This window comes from Notolepis coatsorum (assembly GCF_963971535.1).
Source record: "Notolepis coatsorum genome assembly, chromosome: 9".
Taxonomy (NCBI): Eukaryota; Metazoa; Chordata; class Actinopteri; order Aulopiformes; family Paralepididae; genus Notolepis; species Notolepis coatsorum.
The window spans coordinates 75,338,400-75,353,820 of NC_140173.1; the positions used below are offsets into that span (position 1 = coordinate 75,338,400).

The 15,421-nt window shown below is 42.4% G+C and overlaps 1 protein-coding gene across 1 annotated transcript in view; it reads left to right on the forward strand.

The window, feature by feature from the left end:
• The window catches only part of LOC311234672 (mucin-like protein), a gene marked incomplete at both ends in the record, with an annotated part of 29,194 nt that extends 18,340 nt beyond the window's left edge, over positions 1 to 10,854 (forward strand). The window contains 2 exons of the mRNA XM_084321917.1: positions 4,952 to 5,120; positions 10,713 to 10,854. Of these exons, the coding sequence (XP_084178043.1) occupies positions 4,952 to 5,120; positions 10,713 to 10,854 (311 nt within the window). The remainder of the gene's footprint in view (positions 1 to 4,951; positions 5,121 to 10,712) is intronic.
• Between the last annotated feature and the right edge of the window lie 4,567 nt (positions 10,855 to 15,421).

The window sequence follows — 15,421 nt, forward strand, 5'->3', positions numbered from 1 at the left end:
TGTTTGGGGGCTGTGGGGCTGACACTAAGCTGGCCCATGATTTGATTTGATTTGACCACTTCCTGGGGTCCACACAAAAAAAACATACAAAAATTATTATTGCAAAACTAAATTATTAAAAGTCAGTACTCAACACACAATGCATAATGAAACTAACAATTGAGATGGCTAAAATTACATGCACGCTATGAAACAGAAAACAAAAAAACAAAACAAAATACTTTACAGTGTTAAATACAATTTAAGATTCTTTTAAAAAGTGAATCTACTGTAAATGCAGCAGAGGTTTTGAGGCAGGTTATTCCAAAGAGTTAATGATCTAAAAATAAAAGATCTCCTTAAAGCATTGGTTTTTGGACCTGGCAAATCAAGCTGCCCACTACTGGAACCTCTAGTGCAGTGGTGCCCAACCAGTCGATCGCGATCGACAGGTAGATCGCGGGCTGATTTCAAGTAGATCTTGATTAATAAAATGTGATTATTAAAAATTTTTTTTTTTTTTTTTTTTGCTAAATCAACTCTTCCTCTCCTTGTTAACTACAACAAGCAATGCTGTTTGTTATTTAAGATGAGGTCGGACTCGGCACTGACAGATTTGTGTTCATTATGCTGCTTTTATAAAGCCTCAAATGACTGCTTACAATATACAATTTTGGCTGGTAGCTCTCGGGCTAGGTGGTAAATAAAAAAGTAGATCTTGGTTCAAAAAAGGTTGGCCACCCCTGCTCTAGTGTAATGCTCGTGCACAATATTACTATAAACAATCTGTTTATGTATAAAAACAGGAGTTTTACTGCTCATGATCAACTTGAACAGCACAAATGTATTAAAGACTATCTATTTTCAACGTTAAGCCAAGAGAGGCGGGCATGCATACGGCTCACATTAGACCTTAGTGAGCAGCCCAGTACCAACCGTGCTGCCCTGTTCTGGACCACCTGGAGCTTCCTGAGGTCACCACTGGCAGCAGATAACCACATTGTAGAGCAATAGTCAAGATGACATAAAACTAAACTTTGCACTATCTGACATAAAAGGGGACGGGCAACAAAAGAAGCACATTTCCTGGAAATACCAATTGCTCTTCCCATTTTCAAAACAATATAATTAATATGCTGAGACCAAGACGGAGTGCAATCCAGCATCACTCCAAGGAGTTTAGTACTTTCAACTTGTTGAACTGCCGAATTACACAAGTTTAAATGAAGATTTGTAGATAACCTGTGCCTTGTTCCCAGCACAATACATTTAGTCTTGGAGATGTTAAGGACAAGTCTATTACATACTACCCAGTCATGCACAACTTTAAGTTCTCTGCTCAAAACTTCATTAAGTACATTGCATGATGGTGCAGCGTAATACAATGTCGAATCATCTGCATAAAGAACTGTTGTAGCACATTTGGTAGCCCAAGATAGGTCATTAGTCAATACAGAGAAGAGCAAAGGTCCTATAGGCAACTTCCTAGAGTCTAGACCTCTGCTACTGGACAGGCTGCCAGTAGTATCCACTTTAAAGCAGGAGAGTTAAAACCATAACATTTAAGTTTCTCAACCAGTAGAGAATGGTCCAGCACATCAAATGCAGCACTAAAATCTAACAGCACAGCTCCCACCAGCATAGAGTTATCTAAGCCAGTCATCAGTCATCTGTATCAAAGCAGTAGAAGTAGAGTGACCAGGGCCCTGTTTCATGTACGTGGTTCAACTAAGTCGATCAACATGTCCATTATCCAGCTTCAGTTAACCCGATGTTCAAAGCCGGGATTTTCCTGTTTCACAAAGGAGGATTCAGTCTCGTTAACTCAAGCCAGACTTGAGAGTCAGGCTCAAGTCAGGCTAGATGCGCGCTCCCGTTTTAGGTGGAAAGCCAGCACGTATCGATGGCAGAGACCCTGATTCTCAACGGCATTGATTGATTAATTGATTTAAGACTTTATTGACAGATTGCAATAGGCTCAATCGCCTCGCCGACAAGTTAAATGCGTTATCTATAGGCTAATTCTAAGTCCCTCATTACCTCAATCAATCAGATTATATTTCTTTAAACTTGCCTGCTGGATTGAATAATCAAATGAGATCTTGCTAGCGAAAATTATTAGTTAACTGTTATACAGAATTACGATACGGCTCTCTTACCCATTGATTGATGTATAGTCAATCTTTTACTTATCTTCTCTGTGGTGTAACGGGTTCTTCTTTTGACTTTCACACGGACGACCGGGGTTCAAGGCCCTAGTCTTTTCCTTCTTTTTGCAATATAGGAATAATTCAATTTGGTGCACGTTGAGAGCTATATAAAGAATGACATCCTCAATGCATGTAGATTTATAATATTTTAACTTAAAACCAGGCTACTTTGGCGTATAATCATTAATATTATATTCAAAAAAATCATATTGGAAACACGGGGATTTGAACCCCGGTCGCTGAATTGGCAGGCATGAGCACTACCGCTGGGCCACTGGGCCAGATGGGATAAATTCATTGTTTATACATTAATGAACGAGAGACCCGTGTTTAGAATATCCGTTGTTTTGAATGAAGTTTATCTCTTTATCCTCATTCATTAATGTGACGTCAACGGCTCATTCAATTTCTCAAATCCGTCAAACAGCGCATCTCATCAGACATCTTAATCCCAGTTACAATTAAAATAACCACATCATGTGTACATCGCACGAGCGAGCGCCACCGTCGCCACGGTATATATAACGTGCATTATTTAGGACAAAGTGAATTTAATATCAGCATTTTGGGTCTATTTTACATTTCAAAAGCCCCCTCTGGAAGAATGGAGCACAAAAACGTAATTCAGAATGGTATAATGCAGATCGTAGACTGTGGGAATAGTTTCAGGAAACGGGCTGTCACTTCTTTGCGGGGGCGTGGCGATAGTTCAGGCTAACTTGAACTTGAACTCTGCTTTCGAGCAGGCTCAAACTTTTGGATATGTTGTCATGGTGATTTGGGAAATCCAGGTACATGAAATCGGAAAGTCAGGCTAACCCAGTTATCCAGCTAAAGTTATCCGGCTAACTCGGTTATCCCGGTACATGGAACGGGGCCCAGCTCTATAGGCATGTTGAGAATCTGTTGCAAGCTTGTTTGAAACAAAATACTCTTGAATTTGTGAATGCACCAACTTTTCCATGATTTTGCTCAAGACAGGTAAAGTACTTATAGGTCTAGAATTCCCCTCATTCGTTTTGATATCCTTAGGTAAAGGAAAACCCTTAGCCTCCTTCCACATCTTTGGACATAGGCCCACATCCAAACATCTATTCATAATATGACATATAGGAGATGCTATGATACCAGCAGTCATTCTCAGCACTTTACTATCCAGGTTATCTAGGCCTGCTAACTTACTATCAGGAAGAGAGCGGAGTAACCGCTCCACCACTCTGACTTCAGCCTGATGAAATTCAAATTCACAAATTTTGTCTTTCATTATAATATACTTAATACAGTCATTTGTTTTAAGGTTGTTTGAAATATTCATAGCCTGCCTTAGTTTAGATACTTTACCCAAATAATAATCATTAACTCATTCTGCGCCAACCATGTTTTTTTTTTTTTTTTTTTTTACTTTATTTTTTAGCGTTTATCGCTTTTCTGGTCAATCATGACCGACAGAAACAGGTTGAAATGGGATGTAGAGCAGGGGAAGACACTCTGAGAAAATACGGCGGGTCCGGGAATCGAACTCGTGTACCCCAGATCCGTGACGAGCACGATTTTCCCCGACGCCGAAATAGCGCCGAGATATGCGGTGAGCTACGGGAGCTCCCCAACCATGTATTATTATGTGTTTGCTCGACAACCGTTGGGCGCCAAACATGTAATATTACGCTTTTCGATTTTAATATTCTATTCAGTGTCACGGACCTCTATGTTACCGTTAAAAGGCATACTGGGATCCCGAGGGTGCAGTACCGGCCAGATCCTGCTATGTGGCAGTATCGCCCACCCTTTGAAACCCTGTTCCAGACCCTGTGTCACATCTAAACCCCTCTGGGGGCAGAATTCTGGTCCAGGCAAGCCTAGCGGTTCACCCGATCACATTGGAACGCGTCCAGGACACTCAATGCATGTGTTGTGCTGGATTATGTCTGGGACCCGATGGACACCAATACTGGAAATCGCGATCAGACAATTGGAATATTCCTTTTGGAATAGCCCCGATCAAAGGTAAGGACTATCTGATGTCAATTCCACCTTGATCCTACAATGATTTCATATAGATCCAGCTGATCAGCGTATGTAGTATTCAAAACCGTTGATGACGATCAGACATCAACATAATACCTATTATATACATTTGATTTGGAAATAGTAGCGTGTCCAGGCGAGAAACGCCAACGACTCTAGTCAAATTCACATAGCGCCCTATAACTCAGCTTTTCAGGAATCTCGAACAATTCTAAGGTAGTTTTAAGTTATTTCTCCGGCAGCGTGCGCTAATATGGATTCCGGCGGCACGTGCGCGCACACAAATATGGATTCCGGCAGCGTGCGCACAGCATAGCACCGCTGTTGAATTTCTTTTCAGGGGAAACATTGGGTAAGGATCCAAAGGGTGAGACTACATGCACACACATAAATATATAATAATAATAATGATAATAATAATAATAATAATAATAATAATAATAATAATAATAATAATATTATACCAAAAATCTAATCAGTAAAATGTCAAAATCAAATGTAAGCTAAAAAAACAATTACTATGACATTTAAATGAAACTGTAGGCCTTTTTTATTTTTTTATTTTTTTACATTTGATATAGCATCATTAAGTGGTCTTTGATGGTACTTACTGAGGAGCAAAAGTAAACTGTTGCGTGTACAGTGCCAATTCTGCCCATTCTGCTCACCCCCCAGACACACACACACACACACAGACACACAGACACACACTGACTCATGCCGTCCTATCCATCCAGACGGGGACGGGGGGAACCAGACCGAGGTGGCCATGGTCCAGGCAGCGGAGGATAAGAAGCCCCTGATACTGGGGCTGGTCCTGGGCATCGGCATCCCCCTGCTGCTGCTGCTGCTCCTGGCCGCGCTCGCCTGCTTCTGCTGCTCCCGCAAGAAGAGAGTCACCGGAGAGTGAGTAGGGCTGTCTTAAATACTTTGAAGCTTCGTTCGATGGGCATGGGATTCGAATATGAAAATAAAATTCGATTATGTAAAAAAAAAAATATATATATATATGAATATATATATTTTTTTGTGTGCTAAATCAACTCTGCCTCTCTTTGTTAACTACAACAAGCAATGCTGTTTGTTATTTAAGATGAGGTCAGACTCGGCACTGACAGATTTGTGTTCATTGTGCTGCTTTTATAAAGCCTCAAATGACTGCTTACAATATTTCATGGAAGCAAAGTGTTTAGTTTGTCTAAGATTTTAAAAGGTTTAAACTTTACAGCACTGACAAAGTTGAACAAAGTGCTGTACAAGTCCCACAACATATATAAAAAAAAAAAAAAGTATAATAATTTTATTTAATAAAAAAAAAAAAAAAATCGAAGCTTCGAATTAAAATCGAATCTCGGCCCTGAAGCTTCGAATTCCAAAAAAAATCGAAGGTCACACACATACATTGTACACACACACACACACACACATACACACACACACACACACACACACACACACATACATACACACACACAGGGGCGTAGCTGGGGGGGGGTAGCTTAGGATGATTCCAAGGGCCCAGCACTGGAAGGGGGCCCCAAATTTTTTTTATTTTTTTTACTAGACATCACTCAGGTGTATTATTGATGCTCTCATTGATACTATGTTTGTTTCTGAAGTGTGTGTGTGTTTGTGTTTGTGTGTGTGTGTGTGTGTGTGTGTGTGTGTGTGTGTGTGTGTGTGTGTGTGTGTGTGTGTGTGTGTGTGTGTGTGTGTGTGTGTGTGTGAGATATATAGAGAGAGAGGGGGGGCTTTGGTAGACTATTGCATTGGTCCATTCATTGAAGATGAACGCAATGCGACATCCTTTACTAGGCTCACCCACCAACAGTGCAGGTGCTGAACTGCTGATCCGAATGTATAGGTAAAAACCATATTATGCGTTTTCATCAATAAAAAAATGGCCAAAAAAAATTCCGCTCACGCGCTTACGCGCGCTCGCATTCACTGGGGGCCTACAAATACATTCTTTCATGGGGCCCAGATTCTGGAGCTACACCCCTGCACACACATACACACTGCATGTGTTACACAGAGTGCCTCCGAGCAGTCGAGTTACAGTCACCTGGAAATACAATTCTGCCCAGAAGACTGCATGGGTTTCAGTCCCATCCTCCACTCACTTTCTCAAAGTGTGTTTGGCTGTCAGAGGGTGGACTTCCCACTCTGCTTCTATATCAAAACAAAATGAGTAAAAGTACAAAGTTTCCTATAACGAAAACACTTGAGTAAAGTACAACTTCCTCAAAACCGTACTTGGGTACAATGCTTGAGTAGAAATACTTAGTTACTTTCTACCACTGCCCAAGTACAGCACAGTAATAATAACCACGAGATTGATTGATTGAAAATGTTATTAACAGATTGCAAAATGGGTACAGTACAGTACGGCTCAATACACACAAGTGTTAAGGGGATGCAGACCAGAGAAAGACTTTCGTCTTGTTTACATCAGGGTCCCCCATTTTATATATATGACATACATGACATACAGATAGACAGTACTGCTACATCTATACATTTATGACATACCAGATTTACAAATACAGTACTGTTTGTGATACAAAAAGAGTAAAAAAAAAGAAAAGAAGAGAGTATACATTTGACGAAGAAACTGTACATTGTAGGAGGTGGGGGGGGGTTGGGTAGGTGGGGTTGGGTAGGTGGGGTTGGGTGGGGGGTGGGGGGACTGTACATTGGCGGTGGGTGGGGTGGGGTGGGGGGGGATGGGTAGGCAGGGGGGGGGGGGGGTAACTGTACATTGGATTATCGACAAAACCTTACTAGGTCCAAGAAGAGGGTCTCGTGTAGGGCTGTCTTAAATGGCACAAGGTTCGAACATTAAAAAAAAAATCGGAGTTTAAAAAAAAATAAAATAAAAAATGTTTTTTTTTAACTTCGATTTTTTTTTATGTTCGAAGCTTGTGCCATCGAAATAACGTTTGTCCATTCAACTAGCTGCTGTACTGCTATGGTAGCTAGCCTAGCCGCAATGCTATGGTCGATCCCATTCACGTTAGCATATAAGCTAACAACAACAAGAGCGTTAGGTTTAGTCTCTCGCTTTTTGAGACATAAACTCTCTGCTCTTGGTGGTACATTGTGTTGATGACTCTGCACCCCCCCTTAACAACTGTTTGTATTGAGCCGTATTGTATTGTACCCATTCTGCAATGTTAAATAACGTTTATCCATTCAACTTCCATTCAATTTACTTCCCAAAGGTCAGTGAATACCACAACCACTACACCAGAGGAAGCTCAACAAATCATGATAGGGGACACACACACATTTTACACTGTACATTGGAATACTGACAAAGCCTTACTTGGTCATTTACTGTACAACTAGGTTAGGACATTTACAGGGGCCAGTTTCGAATTGCAGTCTCACGTAGGTGTTCTTTGAGAGTGGTTTTGAAAGTGGGTAGTGATTCACATTCCTTTACAGCTGTGGGTAGGGCGTTCCACATTGATGTGGCATAATTGCGAAACGTGTTTAGTCCCTTATTTGAGCCGAATCTGGGGTTAACATGATTTGTGGAGCTCCCTCTGGTGTTGTGTGCGTTAGGTTTAGTCTCTCGCTTTTCGATTTTCATTTTTTATTTAAATTTTTTAATTCGATTTGTGTGTGTGTGTGTGTGTGTGCGTGTGTGTGTGTGTGTGTGTGTGTGTGTATGGATGGGGCCATTGGGTGGGGCCGGGGGACAAATACACTGGAGGAAAGTAACCCAGCTCAGCACTGCCCAAATTATATCATCACTATTGCCTGTTTGAAGGATATCATCCTCAAACACATATACACCTACATGCCTTGTAGAATTCCACACATAAGAAAGAAAGATACTGGGATGAATAAACAAAATAGGAAATAAAATGTAGAAATGCATGCAATACATAAATAAATATGAATCTCCATATATGAAATAGAACATTTAGATAAGGTGCTACCGAGATGTTTTGGTGAGTTCTTTGTTTTTTTGTGGAAGTTGCCCTTCTTAAAAATGCATGAACATTCACTGATAATTGGTCTGTAGTGGAGTCTACAAGGTCTACATTGCCGGACCATGTAGAATCCGGACCTTGTAGACTGACATAATTCTGTGCATAGTTTAGTCTACACAGGCCATATTTCAAATAATCAAAATCTTACTTCATTCATCTTAAACATTCTTGATTTGGGGGATTGGTAGTTCCCATGAAATCTGAAGTTGTTCAAACGACAACAGCGATCCACCTTGAATTAAATCACACAGCCGAGTGAAACCTTGTTGGATGCGTCACAGTCACGAAAGGGGCTACTTAATTAATTAATCCAACCCACTTTATTTATAGAGCACATTTAAAAACAACAAAGTTTACCAAAGTGCTGTACAAGTCCCACAACATAAGATTAAAAAAAAATATATATATTATTATTATTATTATTATTATTATTCTTTTTAAAGGGGAACTATTTTACTATTTCTTTCACTATTTGGGCACTTTTACACAATTCCTGTGAGTCTATGGAACACCTCTGTAATATATATATTTTTTTTATTCATTGTTTTGTATTTCTAATCAAGTCCTCAAAAACAGCATTTTTCTACCTCAAGATCTCGAGCCGTTTTGAGCCTGGGCTCCAGGTCCAGGTCCAGCCACTGTGTGCAGCTCATCTTATATCTCAACATTAACATGCAGCGGTGTCTTTCTGACATCACAAATCATCACATTTTAAAATGACTCAGTTCAGTGAGGGTGAATATTGTGAGAGGAGAATTGGAAGAATGCGCCAATATGAGAATTTTTAGACATAGATCATATTAATATAAGTTCACATAGCTAGGAAACAATGCTAAACACTCAAAAAGGCCATTTATAAGATAGTTCCCCTTTAATCGAAGCTTCGAATTAAAATCGAAGCTCGGCCCCGAAGCTTCGATTGCCAAAAAAAGCTTTGAAGGTCAGCCCTAGTCTCGTGTATTACTGGGTTAGGACATTTACTGTACATTGGAGGGGGGGGGTTGGGTTAGGGTATTTAAAGCAGGGGCCAGTTTCGAGTTGCAGCCTCCCGGAGGGCCCAGAGGTTAAACTCCTCTGACAACTCTTAGACACATTAGATCCCATTAGGATTTACATGTAGTACAGAACACACCATGTCAAACGAAAATCCTCCAACTCTTTTGACCTGGGAAAATCCCTGTTGGCACATCTGTCTGTGTGTGTGTGTGTGTGTGTGTGTGTGTGTGTGTGTGTGTGTGTGTGTGTGTGTGTGTGTGTGTGTGCACGTGCGTGTGCATGTACCACACTCTCCCATGTGTTTATGTCCTGAGTGCACTTATGTGTGTCCTTGTGGCTCGGTGTACGTGTACAGATGTATGGCATCTGCGCCAGGTGTCGGACAGAGACATATATAATCCCCCCCCCCTCTCTCTCTCTCTGAAGTCCGACCTGTTTTCCATGCCCTCTCTCTACCCTAGAGACCCTATGGATATAATGGCCCTGGAGCATCGCCAGCGATGTAGGGTTTAGGTCATTCGATTAGAACTAAACCATTGTCAGGAGGAGGAGGAGGATACGCTGTAGTCTCACTACTAGACAGCTGGGAAACGTTATTTGGATTATGCAGTATAATGGTGTGCCCCAGATTTATTTACCTTATGCCCCAGATTTAAAGGACACGATAGAGCGGGGCAATAGCAACAACAACGGTTGCTATATGTGCAAAACAACAACGGTTGAGCTGCATCATGCAAACTATATCAACAACAAACGTAATACTTTGTGTTTTTATTGCTGCATCTTGTAAACAAGTAACCGTAGAATGGTAGTATCATGCTTTACCAGTGTTTTTACCTACTCTACCACTGCACAGAAACGAGGTGTTTTATTTTGAAAGTTCCGTGCAAGGCCTCTATTGTTTGATGCAGTGTGCAGTTGACAGGCAATTTTGGCAGGAATTCTATGCCAAGTTTTTCTTTTGGGGGGGGGGGGGGGGGGGGGGGGGTAATAAACGTACAGTATTATTAATAGTGTGCATGTTGGGCAGCTTGGGCCTCATTTATCAAAGACGATGCACAGGTGTTTATGCAGAGAAACTGGACTAAACCTGAAGGTACACAGTAGCATGGTTTTAGGAAGCATTTGGCGTGCATATTTCATCTTTTAATCAGTATCAGTGTCAGATTCCATCATCTGTGACGTACAGATATATTAATAAATGGAGCTACAACTCTTCCCAGTCTTATCGGGGGGGGGGGGGGCGGGGGGGGTTGGAGTCAATTAAATTTCAATTCAATTATATAATTTCAAAGTGTAAACAGAGATTGCAGGACATTTAAATAATTGATGAAGATCCAACACTTCCTGAACGGATTGAATTGTATAAGCGAGTTAACCCTGACCTTGACAACCATGTTACAACATTTCCGTTACAAAGTACCTCGTAGGATTGCCTCGGGGGGGGGGGCCCTCCGATTGCCGCGTTCTGATTGGTTGTTGTTGTTTTTTCTTTCAGTCTTCCCCACTTGTTGCCAGAGAACATGCAGGAGCAGTACAACCCACCGCCCTTCAACTACAACGACCCTGCCCTGCACTACAACAGTCACTGCAGCCCGCGCATCATAGACGACCTCACACTCAGAAAACACCATAGATAACACACACCCACATACACACACAGTCATGCACACATACAGTTGCACAGATATGTACACAAACACGTATAAGGACACACACCCAACCAAAGTGCACACCTACACACATACAAATACACACACACAGTCACACAGATGTGCACACATACAAGCACACACACACACATTGTATATATACTGTACAAACACACACAGTCACACAGATATGCACACATACAAGGACACACACACACACAAAAAACACATGCTCTGTATATGTTTTGTAATGACAGGATGAATGATTTTATACGTAATTAATATATAAGTTAATATAAGTAATTAAACCCAAGAGACTTTTAAAGTAAATTAGACCCACTTCCTTTAATGCTCAGCAATGGACTTGCCAAGTTAGAGTTTTTTAGCCTGGACAACAGTTTACAGTATGACCCAGCAAAAAAAATACTTGGCTGGGGATGGTGATGAAAAGTAAACCACTGCAGCGTTCTTCAGTTCCCTACTGACACAAGGCCAACACTCTGCCTGGTAGCACCATTATCATTAGCCATATCAGCCCTCACGCTCATAGTCTCTCAATTCAATATGCATTACCTAATGTGTAATTGCAGAATAATTCTCTTATTACCGGATGTGTCACCCGTTACAGGGAAAGTAATTCCGTGTTTCAACGGAGATTGTTTTGTGAACGTGGGATGTTGCTGCAAATAAAATGAACTATTTGTAAATATGACTTGTATCAATAAATGTGATGTGTTTATTTTGAAGGAAAAAAGTTTTGAAGGACAAAATTATCCATGTAACTTAGGGTGGGGGTAAATAAGACCGTATTCTAGCAACCGTGTCACCTTTAGTAGTTTGGTTGCCTTCAGTTGGGCCGTTGTGCTGTATCAACAGTGAGATAAGGCTGCTGTCTCTACGCCATCGTATCGCATCACTTCAGCACATAGCTGCCTGCAATCCCTTCTCCCTGCCACCTGGTGTCAGCGCTGAGTCTTCCACAGAGACTGATCAATCACGTTTGTTTGTGAGTGGGTTTAAGCAGCAAGGCACTGTGCAGCGCACACACACACACACACGCACACGCACAGCCACACACACACACACACTCGCAGCCAGACACCTGCTCTGCAGCCTTCATCTGGTTGGAAGTGGCCGCAGCATGCGGCGAAGCCTGGTGCCCCCTGCAAGATGAGATCATCTGAGAGGGGAGCCGAGCAGTCCTGCAGCTCCTCGCCACTGCAGAGACGGACCAGGACCACACTACAGCCAGGGTCAAGGGCAGGGCACTGCAAAGCACTCTCCCTAACCCACTTCCTGATAGTGGTTATACACACACACACACACACACACACACACACACACACACACACACAAACACACTACCCCTGCATAACCTCTGCAGTGCCTCTCAATTCCTCCGGCTTCCGTTTCCAGAGGGCTTACCAATAGAGTAAACTGAAATTATGTCATAATGCTACACCGAGAGCATTGGGTGCAAGAAGGTTCTGGAACAGAGTGCAATTAACGCGGCAACAAACCCAGCCATGACACCTGTGTGATAGAGAGAGAGAGAGAGACAGAGAGACGGCACATCTGACAGAAGTAGCTACCGAAAGTGACAACAACACAAGAGAGCAGTTGAAGATGACGAGAGAGCCCGATGCTGCCACCCTCTTCTGGAAGGTTCCATCAGGAGCGCTGCTTCATGTTCAGTCGAAGGCTGCGCCGTTTGAACTGGAGTTCCACCGACTGCTGCAGACACCTGGAGGCAGGCCAGGGAGGGAAGGAGGGAGGAAGGAGAGGGGGGGGGGGGGTGAACAGAGGACAGGGAGGGAAGGAGGGAGGGGGGGGGTGAAGAGAGGCCAGGAGAGAAATGGTGAGTGTGTTTTTGGCAGTGGTGGAAAGTACAGTAAGTAAGTATTTTTACTCAAGTATGTATTTTCATTTTAGGGAACTTTATACTTTTTTACTCCACTCCATTTATCTGAACCCATTAGTTACTAGTTACTTTGAAGAAAAGGATTTAGCATAGAAAACATGGCAAAAATGTACGAGGATTATATACTTTCACATTTGAAGCCTGCCAAATTCAAGAGGACGTAATCAGAGCAGCATAACTGGACCACATATCACTTTAACATTTAACCTTTAACCTTTTAGAGGTCAATGGATCGAGGCTTGAATGCTCCCGAGCACTGGAATACACAAACGAGTACTCGTTCATCTGGGTATTTCTACTTTTACTCAAGTAAAGGAACTGTGTACTTCTTCCACCACCGGTGTTTTGAGTGAGTGAGGATCAACCGCGTGGATCCTATTGGACAGCTAATAAGGTGGTGGTGTCCCTCAGATCCCTGCATATAAAGGGACCGAGGATCGAGTGGAGGTCCTGTTTCACCCGACGGGGGGCGGGAGCCTGAGAGCATGCTTAACACTGTATCCATTTCATCACATCATGATTGAAATAGGCTGGGAATAGCTGCTCCGACCAAATCCTCTTATCCGATTTGGGGCCCATTAATCGTTTTTTGGCCCCATGGTGTAATTTGGATAAAGGAGTGATTTCTCAGTAGCAGGTAGGCTACCGGGTTGATGGGATTGGCTACACGCTGCTGGTGTGTTGTTGGACCTTATACTGGTAACGTCTTTTATCGCCCGCCCATAAAGCCATAAAGAGTGGCCGCCTCCGCAGCCATTCATATTCAGTGGGAGTGTATTGGCTCCGGTGTGTCACCTTTGTCCATTGACAGAAGCAGACCTTTGGCCAGCATGTGCTGGGAAAACACTAATGGCCATCAGGAATTCTCCAAGGAGATTGGTCAGAACCAGCTGAAATTGCTTGCAGGTCATAAAAAATACATGCATGCATGAACACACCCCTCCCCCCCCCCCCCCCCCCCCCCATAGTGGTTGTCATAAATATGCAAGCACACGGAGACACAGACATACATGCATAGCCAAAAGAACGTGAAGTCAAACACAGAGAATGCACACACTAGTACTTTTTACTAATAAATATCTTGTACAATATCTATCATCCTAACTGATATTGATAATGATGTAATTGATGATGTAATTGATGTTGATGTTGATAATGATGTAATGTATTGAATGTTGTTGTATCGTTGTGTGTGCCGGACCCCAGGAAGAATAGCTTTTGTCAAGTGCAAAAGCTAATGGGGATCCTAAATAAACATAAACATAAACACACAAAGCATGCAGGCTCTCTATCACACACACACACACACATCGACCCACACACACACACACGCGCACACACACACGTGCACAATATGAAGCTCTTTTCACTGGTAGTAATCCACATCCATTGCACACAAACAACAGCCATTCTCTCTCATGAAAGGTGAGCCACATGCTTGGCACGGAGCCAACAGGTGCATTACAAAGCTTCATCCATTAATGATGGCCACGTCTTCCAGTTACACAGGTGAACATCTTCTCATATTTGTCACCTGCTCTTACCCTGGAAGTCCTCACATGCCACTTATGCTCATAAATTAGCCTCTCTCTTGAGCTCTCCTTAGAAGCTGCTTTAGTTGAGAATAAGATTGAGCAATGGGAATAATGATTCCTCACTCCCTGGATGACCTCTGACACAGAATTAGATTGACCCACAAGGTGGCCTTTTGCTAAGAGGACAATACCAACTGTTATCTTTTATCAGCGGGAGTGATGTTACTCGTTATTGAGAGCTGATGTTAATGGAGATGGAGAGGTGGGATCCATGCCTATAGCCCTGCCTCCACTAAACTGGAATGACCCTTGACCCCTGTGGTGTGGAAATGAAAGCATCTATTGTGTAAGATCGTTCTGGGCTGGCCTGTATCCGATAGGGTCTCACTCTGGCAGTTTCACATTCACTAATAATATTATCAGTAAGAAGGGTGGGGGGCACATGATAGGGACAATGGTAGTCAAGGTATACTGTTTTACAAACAAGGGTGCAGGCCATGCACATATTTACACATACACTCATGTATGCATGCATGCTCACACACACACACACACACACATACGTACGCTTGCGCACACATACACACTCACTAATGTTGACATGGAGTACAGAGCCAATGTAATACAGACCACTCGTAATGCAAAAACAATCTTTCAACAATACTGTGCTCCCTGCTGAGAGCAAATCCCCCTCGACTTACATCATGAAGATTGGTTTCAGGTTTTATAGACCATGAAGTAATTTCTCCTGGGTTCCAATCAAGCCCCTCCATATTAACCTCTACCCTACAGTCACCTTTGACATGGAGCACGTCCCCAGAGTCCCGGGGAGCATCTGAGTTGCATGCCATCCAGCAGCCAAACAGCTGACACAGCATAACGTATGTACAGTACCTTCACAGCAATGGAATAGAAGTAGAAACCTAGAGAGGCTATGCTAATTTCCTATAATACAGCACTAAACCAATGTCTGTCAGGAGGCATTTTATTGCATCAATACTGCGCCGAAATATTGCATCATAAAGTCCAAGACATGTGTAGAGAAGAGCTACATATTGTTCATAGCCAAACACAAGTAAATAAGTATACGACGTAGTGT